At 39.2% G+C, this 12,000-nt stretch overlaps 1 protein-coding gene across 6 annotated transcripts in view; it reads right to left on the reverse strand.

The window, feature by feature from the left end:
- The window catches only part of map7d1b (MAP7 domain containing 1b), an 89,893-nt gene that overhangs the window by 3,901 nt on the left and 73,992 nt on the right, over window positions 1–12,000 (reverse strand). For all 6 annotated transcript variants that reach the window (XM_017715926.2, XM_017715925.2, XM_017715928.2 and 3 more), the window contains 7 exons: window positions 10,927–11,057; window positions 9,117–9,358; window positions 8,509–8,785; window positions 6,392–6,551; window positions 3,621–3,725; window positions 674–724; window positions 9–57 (listed from right to left, as the gene is read on the reverse strand). In XM_017715926.2, coding sequence (XP_017571415.1) covers window positions 9–57; window positions 674–724; window positions 3,621–3,725; window positions 6,392–6,551; window positions 8,509–8,785; window positions 9,117–9,358; window positions 10,927–11,057 — 1,015 coding nt within the window. The remainder of the gene's footprint in view (window positions 1–8; window positions 58–673; window positions 725–3,620; window positions 3,726–6,391; window positions 6,552–8,508; window positions 8,786–9,116; window positions 9,359–10,926; window positions 11,058–12,000) is intronic.

Below are 12,000 nucleotides of genomic sequence, written 5' to 3' on the forward strand. Positions count from 1 at the left end.
AGACTTACTTTTCTCTTTCTCCCTGCCGTTGACCTGAGCTGGAGACTTGGCATCTTTCTACAAAGGAACAAACAGCAGAGGGATGTTACAGCTATGTGATGGCTCGGTATGTAAGTTGGAAAGCAATACCTGGAAACCATTTTTCAAAGTTTATCTGACTGAATTTTGAAAGTACAAACTAGAAGTACAGTACTAAACACCCCTCGGTCAAATTACACGATGTGTTGATTTCCTAAGTGAGGGACACGTCCTCTACAGAGAACACACTACTGCACATTTTAATGCACGATTACTTTTTATCTGCTGAATTTAACACATCAGAAAAAACAAGATAAAATGTGGCTAATGGCACATCTTATTTTTTTTTCTGATATAATGACCTTACGAAACAGAATAGAAACAGAAACTGCACTTACAATTGCAGAAGATATATATATATATATATATATACATATATACACATACGCATGTTCTCTGTAGAAGACGAGTTTACTTACACTTAGCAAACCAACAAAATGTGTAATCTGACTGGGGTTGCTTAAACTTTTGCTTATGATTATGTAAGAGCATCGATAATCATCTATTAACAAGGAATTTGCTACCAAAAACCCTGATCTGTGCTCTCTGCAGTGTAACCATTACTGTTTCATATTATAGAGTGAAGTGGTCTCACCTTCTCTCCAGCGTCACTCTTACGTGTCCTCTTCATGATCTCCTCCAGACGCTTGGAGAGACAGACACATACCATAACATCAATAAACAACAATCTCACCAGCACTCTCAAAAACAAAAGTGCCAAAAAGTGGTCTGTTAATAATAATAATAATACAATTTATATAGCGCCTTTCACAAACCCAAGGACGCTTTACATCATTAAAAAAAATTAAGACTACAGAGAGGTAAAAAGGAAGATTTTTAGCAGGGATTTGAAGGAAGACAGTGAAGAGCAACTACGAAGAGTGGAAGGTAGAGAATTCCAGAGTTTGGGGGCAGCAGCACTGAAAGACCTGCCACCCATAGTAGAAAGTCTAGTTGAGGGAACTGTGAGAAGATCAGCATTAGAAGATCGAATTGTTATACAATGCCAAGAAGAAAAACACTATTGGAGGAACAACCCTCTCAGCTAGAAAAACCAGCATAGACCAGCATGTTTGTTCACCAGCAAAACCAGCATACTGCTGCTGTTGGAACAAAACCTTGTATCTCTAAAATGGTAACTTCACAGGAGAAGGAAAAAATATACTTTACTTTTAATGTAAGTCAATGGAACCAAATGTTTTTCCAAGTAATTTTGGGACGTTTTCTTTGGTCCATTCCTCATGACATTTACACATAATGTAGACGGCAATAGACACTTTCAAATGATGTCAAAAACTTAAAAATGTCAAAAATTTAGATACAAGCTTTGTTCCGACAGCAGCAGGTCAGTAACAGTGGAAGCTGATATGCTGAACACCACCAAAACCAGCACACGTTGTTTGTTGATGTTGGTATACTGGTCAGCAACAATGGAAGCTGATATACTGAACACCACCAAAACCAACGCATGTTGTGTTTTGATGCTGGTATACTGGTCAGCAGGAATGGAAGCTGATATGCTGAACACACCAAAACCAGCATTTCACTGTTGTCGAATCAAAACCTCATATCTCCAAAATTGTAACTTTATAGGACAAGGTAAAAACGTACTCTTCTTTTAATGTAAGTCAATGGAACCAGACTTTTTTCCAAGTAATTTTAGGTCATTTCTTTTGGTCCAATCATCATGGAATTTACACACAATATATAGGACTATAGGTGTTTTCAAATGATGTCAAAAACAAAAACAAAAATGGAGATATGAGGTTTTGTTCCGACAGCAGCGATATGTTGTGTTTTGATGCTGGTATGCAGATCAACCAGCAGGGTCATGCTGGGGTGACCAGCTAAACCAGCACCAGACCGGCACTAGCCCAGCAAAGATCAGCTCAGACCAGCATGAAATGCCTGTTGGTCTGTGCTGTTTTCTCAGCAGGGTTTTTAAAGAAACGTTATAAAGCATAAAGCTCCTGCACTCAGAAACCTGGTTTTTAACTGGCTGACCCTGGCATGGCTTTTGTGATTATATAGATTAGTATTTTTGTCATATGTGTTATCATCGTATACATCGGGTTCACATTTTTCCTTTGAGAACACAATTTGTTTCTAGCATTTTTGCAAAAAAACACTCTTTGTGTGAAGCTATGTAACAGCTTGACATCACAAATAAGCTTGAACCCACCACAGCCCAGTATATTAAATTATGCTAATGAGAGGTCTATGATTTATTCATTGGGAACTTATATCTACAGTGCAAGAGCTAACTTGGCTAACTAAACATCTGAGATGTTTGGACCCTACAATTCGTAGTAAAAACAGATAAAAAATACATATTTAAAAATAAGCCTGTTTAATAAACTGTGAAGCATGGTGTAGAACTATCCTAGTAGAAGGTAGCATTAGCTTAGCATGCTCAGCTTCAGACCCCGTCTGATTATTACTGACTGAAGCTCCACTGACGTGACTTTAGACAGTAAAGACTCAAATCTGAGGGAGTAAAACGTGGGGAGCTGTCAGCTTTCTTAGCACCACAGGTCAATGTTAGCTTAGCGAGTAGGCTAAAACTGCCTCACACACCACAACAGTTTCAATTCTGGCTCACTGAAGCTGCAGCAATGCAAGTTTTGAGGATAAACACTCAAATCTGAGGCAGCGACAGTGTTTTGTGTGGGGAACCGTCAGCTATTCTGTCTCAGCTGTTCTTGTTAGCACAAAAAGCTAGTGTTAGCTTAGCAGGCAGACAAAGCCAGCCTCATACGCTACAACACAGGATCAATATCTGCAATTTTAGAGAACAAAACCATAAATCAGAGCTAGTGAGGTCAAGTGGCCTGTGCTGGAGTGACTCAAAGAGAGAACCTAGCCTGTTCTGTGGCGCAATGAGACCTGATTATGCTAAGCTAGCACTAGCATTATGAGCTCAAATGCTCTTCTAGCTTGCGCTGTTCAACAACTTACAATTGTTGGTTTATCATTTATTGAGTGATGAATTAAAAACCTCACTAGTTTATTCTCTGAGTATTAGGATTATAGCTGGAGTTTGCTTTTGATTACACTGGTCTTCATCTCATCTCCTCAATCTGTTCAAACATTGAGGGGTGCATTCCCCATTCACCAAAGGTAAAAGCACACTGTGCAGGGTAGTAATGGAGAAGGGAGCGGGGTTTCAAAACCAGGAGGCAAGGGTCTTTGCATAATCATGCATATTCACAAATCTTCATTAATATTCTTAATAAGAGGTAATGTTTCAGAGAGCTCCTATACTAGTTTCTGGGCATGACAATAAAAAAAAATATATAACAATTGATTATTAAACAATTGTTTTTTTATTTGTGGCTTAAATTAGAGCTCCATATAATATAAATATTCTAGGAAGACCCCTTAAATTGGTATAGAATCTTGGCTCTTTTATGGTAATTTGTATTAATGCTTGCTTTTGATTGAACAAACAGACACTCACTGCCCAGGTAAAGTTTTACGTATCACCATATCACTCCTTACCACCTTTCCCACTGTCGTGCTCTCTCTCGCACTTATCTTACCTTCTTTCTCTCTAGACGTTCCTGCTCTTCTTTCTGGAAATGCTTCTCTCTCTCAATCCTCTGTCGCTCCGCTTCCTCTCTCGCCTTGGACTCCGCCTCCTCTTTCTGGAATAAATAAATAAATAAATAAATAACCAAAATCAGTGTTCTGTCTCATATTACTTTTGATTCGAAAGATTTTGGAGGAGCATGTATTATACTAACATATTTATTCAAAAGGTTACAGTTCAGATTCTGCCACCAGGGGGCAGCAGAGTTATAAAACTGCTCTTCTTGGTCGCGCCTTAGGCCGGGCCTCAGGAGACATGCCGCGTTTCTCAGAGGCAATTGCGTATCATCGAAATTCTGTGCACAAAGAACTTTTTCTATTTAAAAGAACATCAATGCTGCTTTTATCGCTGTGATAATGCACACTTTCATAATGCATATCATATCGCTATAGAAAGACTGTTATTGTTTCTTCAGTGGATCTATAAAAGACCACTGAAGTGTGAAGTATATATTTCTATTCCTGTGTTTGCTTGAACGAAACGGCAGATTGTGACAAATAAATATCCTCAGCTTTGTTAGTTTATGTTTTTGATGAATCAAAATGTACAACAGGTCAGAGAAATCATGCCATTAAAGAAACACGCCAGCATTTTCCATCCTAACCTCTACGCATATGTGATGTACAGTCTGATCGCACATGGACTGCAGTGTAAGAACGTAAAAAGAAACATTTTTCCGTCTCAGAATTAAAGGGTTAAACGCTGTGAAACAACCTACAGACGCGAACAAGGACAAAGTGTTGCCGCTACCTGCATTAAGTGTTACTGCAATGCAGAGTGAAGGACACCAGCTGCTGACGGCCTGAGGGCTCAGACCATTTAACCGACACACAAACGAGTTTTCCACTATCCTTTCCCTCTCTTGCCTTGATATTTCTCTTCTCCTCCCTTCTCTTTTTCTCTCTCACATCCACACACTGTCTTCTCCCTGTTCCTTATTTTATTTTTATGTCCTTCTCTCCCTCTCTCTCTCTCTCTCCCCCACTCTCCTGAGCTCTGTAGAGCATCTATCACTCTGTGGGAGGCTCATGGTGAGACAGCCCTTTCACTCTACGAATAGCTTAAGGCCCTTTGTCTGTTCTGTGCTGATTAAATGTACCTTGGTGCACTTGGGCTTGTGATTTGTTTTATATTTCTAATGTCTCAGCATGTAGTAAAAGACATAATGCACTCAAAATTGCAAATGTGGCCAACACTAAAAAACATCACAGCTAGCATGACCTTTTTTGGGAAATATTCAAGCAAATTATAGGGGAAATCTACTGACTTTCACAAATTCCTGCATGATTAAATGCTTGCCATATAAAGAAAGGAACTCAGAGTGGTTTTACATGAACTGGTTTATTGTAGAAAAAGTTTCAGATGTCTTTACAGTATATAGCCATTTTATTTACTATCCAAAACCACCAGTAAACCTACATAGAAAATCTGAAGGGAAAAAAAAAGATTTTTGGGGGACTTTTTTTTGCCTCAAATTGCCCTGCACGTACCTTTCTATCAGGAAAGACTTATATTAAGTATGTTTCAGGCCAAAACTTTGGCCTCGTAAAACAATATCTCAGGCATCAGACAGTGTATTCATAACCATATCATGTAGTAACTTTCTGTGTGAGAGGTGGACGTCTGGTTCCTATCACCACCACTGTGAACAATTCTGACTCTAAGTTTCTCTAGAGCAGAGCATTTCACAGCAAACCACTCTGAATGACTGTGTTTACATCTTAACCATTAAATTATGCAGATTTTTGAAAAATGGGCGGAATTCTCCTTTACATTAAACATGTGGCTGTATGTCTTGTAATTTTGTTGTATACTGTATTCTGAGATATGTATAGTCAACCAAGTCAACCCAAAACTGACGTATTGTTCATATTGTTCATACTAAGCATGATTCATATTATTTAAAAGATACAATGTTTTATATACACACACCCACACACACACACACACACACACACAAACTTTTGCATATTTGATGTTTTCCTATAATATTTCATCATAATGTAGTGTCTTTTGCTCTAACACATCTTTGCTTTTTGATGACATCACTGTCTGAAAAATATATACACCAATAACACCATGTTTTACGTCCTCCTTCTACACTAATCACTGCTTTCATTTACAGGAACACAGACTTGCAGCACATTTTTGTGTGACAATTAACGCAATGAGACAGTGATGTAGTAAATGTGGGTGGTCTCCTTCCTCCAGTCCCAAAATACGGTCACTGGAGACACAGTCGAGACACATGGAAATGCCAGGTGTGAATGGCTGTCCACTTGAGATGGACGTTAATACCCAGTGTGAACAGTGAGAAAGTTTGAGAACTGCTGCTTTAACTCAGCTTTCTGTGTCTGTGTGTTGAATGCAGTGTTTTCTTCAGTTACAGAACAGTTCGGATCAGTAAAAGCTTATTACTGATTGGCCTAATCAAAGTAGTGATAAAAAAGCACTATGATGTGTGACTTGTGTAGTTTTTCAAGCGTTTGCTTGTTAGAAAAGGTTGTTTGTGACACAAACGTAACCCAGCTTCGTTACGCTGGGTTACATACGTCACATTCTCCACAAACGACACTGTATGACACTCTGTTATCTACGAACATGGACAAAAGTAAGACAGCAGCAGGAGCCGACTTAAAGCCTACGTTTTGCTGGTATGCTTGTCTGTATTTGTAGATAACAGTAAGTCACATGGTCTCAGAAAGACCTTCGGTTGCTCACCTGTTTCTGGAGGCGCAAGTTCTCCTCCTGCTCGGCGCGGGCTCTCTCCTGAGCCTCCCTCTCCTCCTGCAGACGCTGCTGCTCTGCCATGAAGCGTGCCTCCTCCTCCCTGCGCCTCCTCTCCTCCTCCTCTCTCCTAGCATTCTCCTCGCGCAGAGCCCTGAGAGTTACGGACAATAAAAACAGGATCAATGACGTTAAACACACAGTCAGATAAACAAATGGTCAGATAATAAGCTCTGAAAATATAGCGAGTTGAGTCATTTTAGCAACATGTACTCTGTTAAGTAATGTTAGAACACTGAGAGCTGCTCCCCAGACATTAGTTAACCCCTTAATAAGCCAAGTTTTATTATATACTTCTATACCCTAAGAATAGTTCCATTAGTTTGCACCGACATCCCTGTAGTTCTTGAATAATACGCCTTTGTATGAAATAAACCTGGCATATTGAGGGGTTAAAGCTCTATCCTGCACTATAACTGAATTTGAACATTTCCATTTATAGTGTAACATTCATTTATTCTGTTTTCATGGCACTGGTACAAAAATCTGACAAAACATAGGTCTGGGAAGGCTTTTTAAAACCTGTTTTAGTAAGACGGCCTCTGGAGATAAGGACTGACTTGTTATCAGACCTTTTTGGAACTAAACGCCTTAACCAGCCCTGCTCTGCAACACTGCAGCTGAAAGGTTTCTTACATACAGAGGCATTACTGTACTAAAGCGAAAGAAAGAACTAAACGAAATCAAATTATCACCAAGCATGCCATCGTAAGTACACTTAACCCCTTAAAATCAAAGGCTTATTACATGCTAAGGCTCATCATTCAGTGAATGCATGGACTACAAAATTATTCTGAGGTTATAGAAGTGCGTACTTTGGACTCGCCACTGGGTCCTGGACATTTAAGAGGTTAAAATAAAACTGGATGCATATCTCAGCAACTCTAAAAGCCCACTCGTTTGTAGTGTATTGTCGGTTTAGACTAAAAATGCACCATGTTAATGATAAATACAACAATCCTTGTGAAATCAACAAAGAACAGCAGCATTTCTGCCTGGCTTCCACTGTCAGAACAGGACAATTTGCTGCTAATTAGCAGTCATGGGGCCAGGAATATGAAACATTTATATGCTTTAGGGCTGTCAAAGGTAACATGTAACAGTGCAGGCTGAAGGGCAGCTGTAGTGCGGTGTATGTTCTTATGATAGAATCTGTAATTGTAGCTATCCTGTTCAAATGTAGCTTACAAATAACTTCCAATACATGACCTTCAGCACGTTTAATGGGCTACACTGGACAGTGCTTGCGTTGATCAATGAATCAATGAGCAGCAAACTAACAAAAGCTACAGCATAGAGGAACTCGTCTTGAGAGCTTTCACCAAAACAAGAATCCACAATTTGTATAAATACATTCTGGTGAAGCTTATTTTGTGCAATACAGCTAATAAAATGTAATTCTTTTCAAATGGACCAATTCCAGAATTGCTGAAAAATATCTTTGCAGTATCTCTGATGACTTTGCACACACAAAAAAAAGAAAAAAGCACTTAAATATCTTTACATGTAAATTTTAAATTTTTATTCATTTACTTGTTTGTATATATATATATATATATATATATATATATATATATATATATATATATATAAGCTTAATTCTCATCATCTTTTGCATTCATTTAACTTTTGCTTTAATAGTTAGTACAGATAGTATAAGATATTACCAAATATAAAAATATAAATAAGCCTTCAGACATTTTTGTAATATCCCTAACTGTTTCTATTTTTATTATATGCAATGCCTCTTTGTAATGTGTTGAATGCTATTTATTAAAAAAATAATAATTAATCAATCAATCATCACACAAAAAGTAGTTTATTGTGTTACCCTTAGTATTTGTTAAACCACATTTTCCTGATTAAAAGTAACAAAGCATTAATTCTTTTCTATTCACCTATGCATATAAAGTAATAGCATTATGATAGGAAAATCTCTGACCACCTGAAAGCGAATATCAGACTTTTTTGTGATGTGACCATTTTTGGACTGTCTGAACGTGTGCGTTTGGGGTTGTGCTGCCGTTTGATGATGGTCTGTGATTGTTCACCTGTTTCTCTGCTCTTGCTCCAGCCTCTCCTGCTCCTCTCGCTCTCTCTGCTCACGGGCCTGACGCCGTTTTTCCGCCAGCACCCGGCTCGCCTCCTCTGGGTTGTTGGTGCCAGCCATTGGCTTGGCTGCAGGTGGGGTGGGCTCAGCTGGAGGAGTAGGCGTGGTCACTGCTGGGGCAGGCTCAGGGGTCTGAGGCGTGGCTGTGATTGGCTGAGTGGCAGAAGGTGGGGTTGCAGGAGAGGCAGAAACTGTGATGGCAGGAACAGTTGGTGTAGCTGAAGAGAATAAAGAGAAAGCAAGGAAATCTATTTTAGCCATTCATTTGCATTGAGCGCAAAACACACTGGACACCACTGGTTTGGAGAAAGAAAAGCCATGCTTTACATTGTTACTGTCATTTTTTAATGTTGAAAAAATGGAAATACGTCAGAAGTGCAGAATAAAACCTGTTGACAGAGAGTGTAAATTAAATGTAAATGTAGATGTTACTGTGGAATTATGCAACTACAGTTTACATAACTGTCTAAATGCGCAGAAAAACTACAGTAATAAGTCTTAACTGAGGTAAGTCAGCCTCTAAACTGTAATCATGACGAGGAAACTCACTCTTCGCCTCTTTAGGGGGTTCAGGCTGATCGGCTTCTTTCTTTGTCTCCACGGCGACAGTGCCGACAGCAGGGGGCTGTACCCGGGCTGGGGTCTGAGCTCGTTTGGGCCTGGTCTTTGTTCCGGGAGGAGTTCGGCCTGAAGAGGGGGTGGGTTTGGGGGGTACTGCAGGGTTGGGGGACAGGGGGCGACTTCGGGGGGGCGCAGGTGATGAAACTCTGCTCTTGGGTTTAATGTTAGTGCTGAGAAAGAAAGGACAAGAAAATGAGAAACTGAATGAGAAATTTTGTACTAATTAATACGTTCTAATAATTAAATAATTAAACATTCATCATGTTTTTTAACCACAAATTCCTATTAAATATCAAATGATTAAGTGTTGACAATTTTTCCAACTATTTCATGCAATTTGCAGTCAAAACGGGTCAGTTTGTCCAAATGTTTATCTGTGCATCCCAAACTACGGCTAAAAACGTCCTTGTGTGAACACTAACAACTTGAATCAGCTCCAGCAGAGTCCCTGGGGTGAATTAAAGCGTATCCTCCACCTGTCTGAGAGCAGGTCTATTTAACCTGGCCTGCGGTCTGGCTGCTCTGCACACTCAGCGGAAAACCTGGAGACCGTGGTCTACATCTCCACGTTCAGCTGGGATGGACTAGCGCCGGAGCAATATGACAATGTTGTGCTCAATACAGATTTTAACAAGATAAAAAATTCCAATGACCAATAATATAGTTTAATATTCACACACACACACATCTTCTAAGCCGCTTCCCCTTCTGGGTCGCAGGGGGTGCTGGAGCCTATCCCAGCTGTTATCGGACGGAAGGCAGGATACACCCTGGACAGGTCAAGAGTCCATCGCAGGGCAGACAGATAGACAGACACATTCACTCACACCTAGGGGCAATTTACAAAATCCAATTGGCCTGACCGCATGTCTTTGGACTGTGGGAAGAAACCGTAGGAAACCCACGCAGACACAGGGAGAAATTGCAAGATGAGCAAGGAGGTCACTTATAAGGGTTTTGTTTTCTTCGAGAAATAAACTATGGAGGTTCTTAAGACAAACACAAAAGAAATTCATATGGATGGTCTTAAATGCAGTCTCAAAAAAAAACATTAGAAGTTCTCAAATATTCTCTTAAAGAAATCTTAATTATTTCCTTAAGATACTCATAAGAAAATCTTCTTTGATCTGAAGACTCTGTTGCATTTTACAGCTTACCATAAAAAATGTGAGACACATTTTGAATTTATATTAACCCTTATTTCCATTATTCTGCTTGATCCACTCAGAGGACAGAGCAATGAAGAACTAGAGGTGATGGTGAGAGAAATACATAAATATGAGAAATACAAAGAGATACAATAATTGTGGGGTGACTGCAGAAAGCAAGAGACGAGGATGGGCAGGAGCGGCAGAGGCAGCGTCCGCGTTTGATAAATTTAGATAGCTCTTGCAGCTTAAGACAAAGTGTGAGGCTAAGAAAACATTTGAGAGCATAACGTTTAAAGAACACCGCTTATTCTGAGATTTACTATTAAGACAAATTTAAGGGAAAGAAAAGAAAGTTATTTGAAGAATAACAATTTTTCTTAACTTTTTTTAAGAATGAGTTTAAGAACTATGTAAACTTTCGTGAATCTAGCCCCAACCTTTGATGTAATCTTCATTCTGATTGGCTCACAGAAATAAAATACCACATGGACTGATCAAGTAACGATGTGAGCTGCTGCTGCTCTGTTTTGTGTTGCAGTCTATTGGGTTCATGATGACTGTAAGGTCAGTTTGACGCAGGCGCTCACCTGGGCTCTGGTTTAGTCCTAGTGATGGACTGTGACTGTCTCTTCTTCTGCACCTTTTCTTTCGATAGAGCGTTCTTCTCTTTTTCGTTCTCCCTCTCTTTGTCTTTCTTCTCTTTCTTTTTCTTCTCAGCCTTAAAAAAAACACAGCATTTGCAGACTGCAGCTCAAACCTACAGCACCTGTAGCCTCAAGGCCTTCACACACTGAACACAATGCACTGGCAATTTATACCGACACTGATACACTTATTCAAACACATGTATGACTAATATGAATATGTGTGAATATATAAGAGCAAATGTATATACAGTTGTGTGCAAAAGTCTTGGCACCTAAGCATGCTGCTTAGAACCACTTATGTCGGCAACAGGTGTGCAAGAAAAACACCATATTTCATTAGAATAGTGGCAAAAAAGGTCCCATTTTATATTAAGTGCCTCTAATAACTGTGTACTTACATGTGAACAACATATGCAACAACGTGACTGCTGATGATTCAGTCACTGTTACAGATGGATTACAGTAGTACAGCTTATGTAATTACACAAGTGTATCTTAATAGCTGTAACAGCCTGGTAATAACACATTTTTACACACTGGTAATAACACAAATGTAATAACATTTGTATTCAGACTCCAACATCAGTTTTTCTTTCCAGCAGTAAGTCGGCAGATTCAGTGGAAGTAACGTTGTAATGTACGTTATGACATTGCTTGCACTGCATCTGCCAGCTTTCCTAACATTTGTCTAGTGTTTATGTTGCTAATGCTGTGACACTGTAACCAGTTTCAGCTTTAAACCGGTCTGTAATGTGTCAGAACAGCAGACGTCCCCTTATATTAACATGTAACTTTAATGACATTAATTAATTGTCTTGCGTTAACACCAAAGGAATGTCTATATAACCACTCTGTTATTACACAGTACCTACATATCAACTACACAGGAACTGTCCACTTATTTTAAAGTGCAACTTTAACACTGCACTAAAGTTCTTGTTGAGTGGCTTTAAAGGTACAGTGTAATTACAGAATGGTATTAATCAATGTGATGTGATTAAGTCACCTTGTTAC

The sequence above is a fragment of the Pygocentrus nattereri genome, chromosome 11, assembly GCF_015220715.1.
Source record: "Pygocentrus nattereri isolate fPygNat1 chromosome 11, fPygNat1.pri, whole genome shotgun sequence".
Lineage (NCBI taxonomy): Eukaryota > Metazoa > Chordata > Actinopteri > Characiformes > Serrasalmidae > Pygocentrus > Pygocentrus nattereri.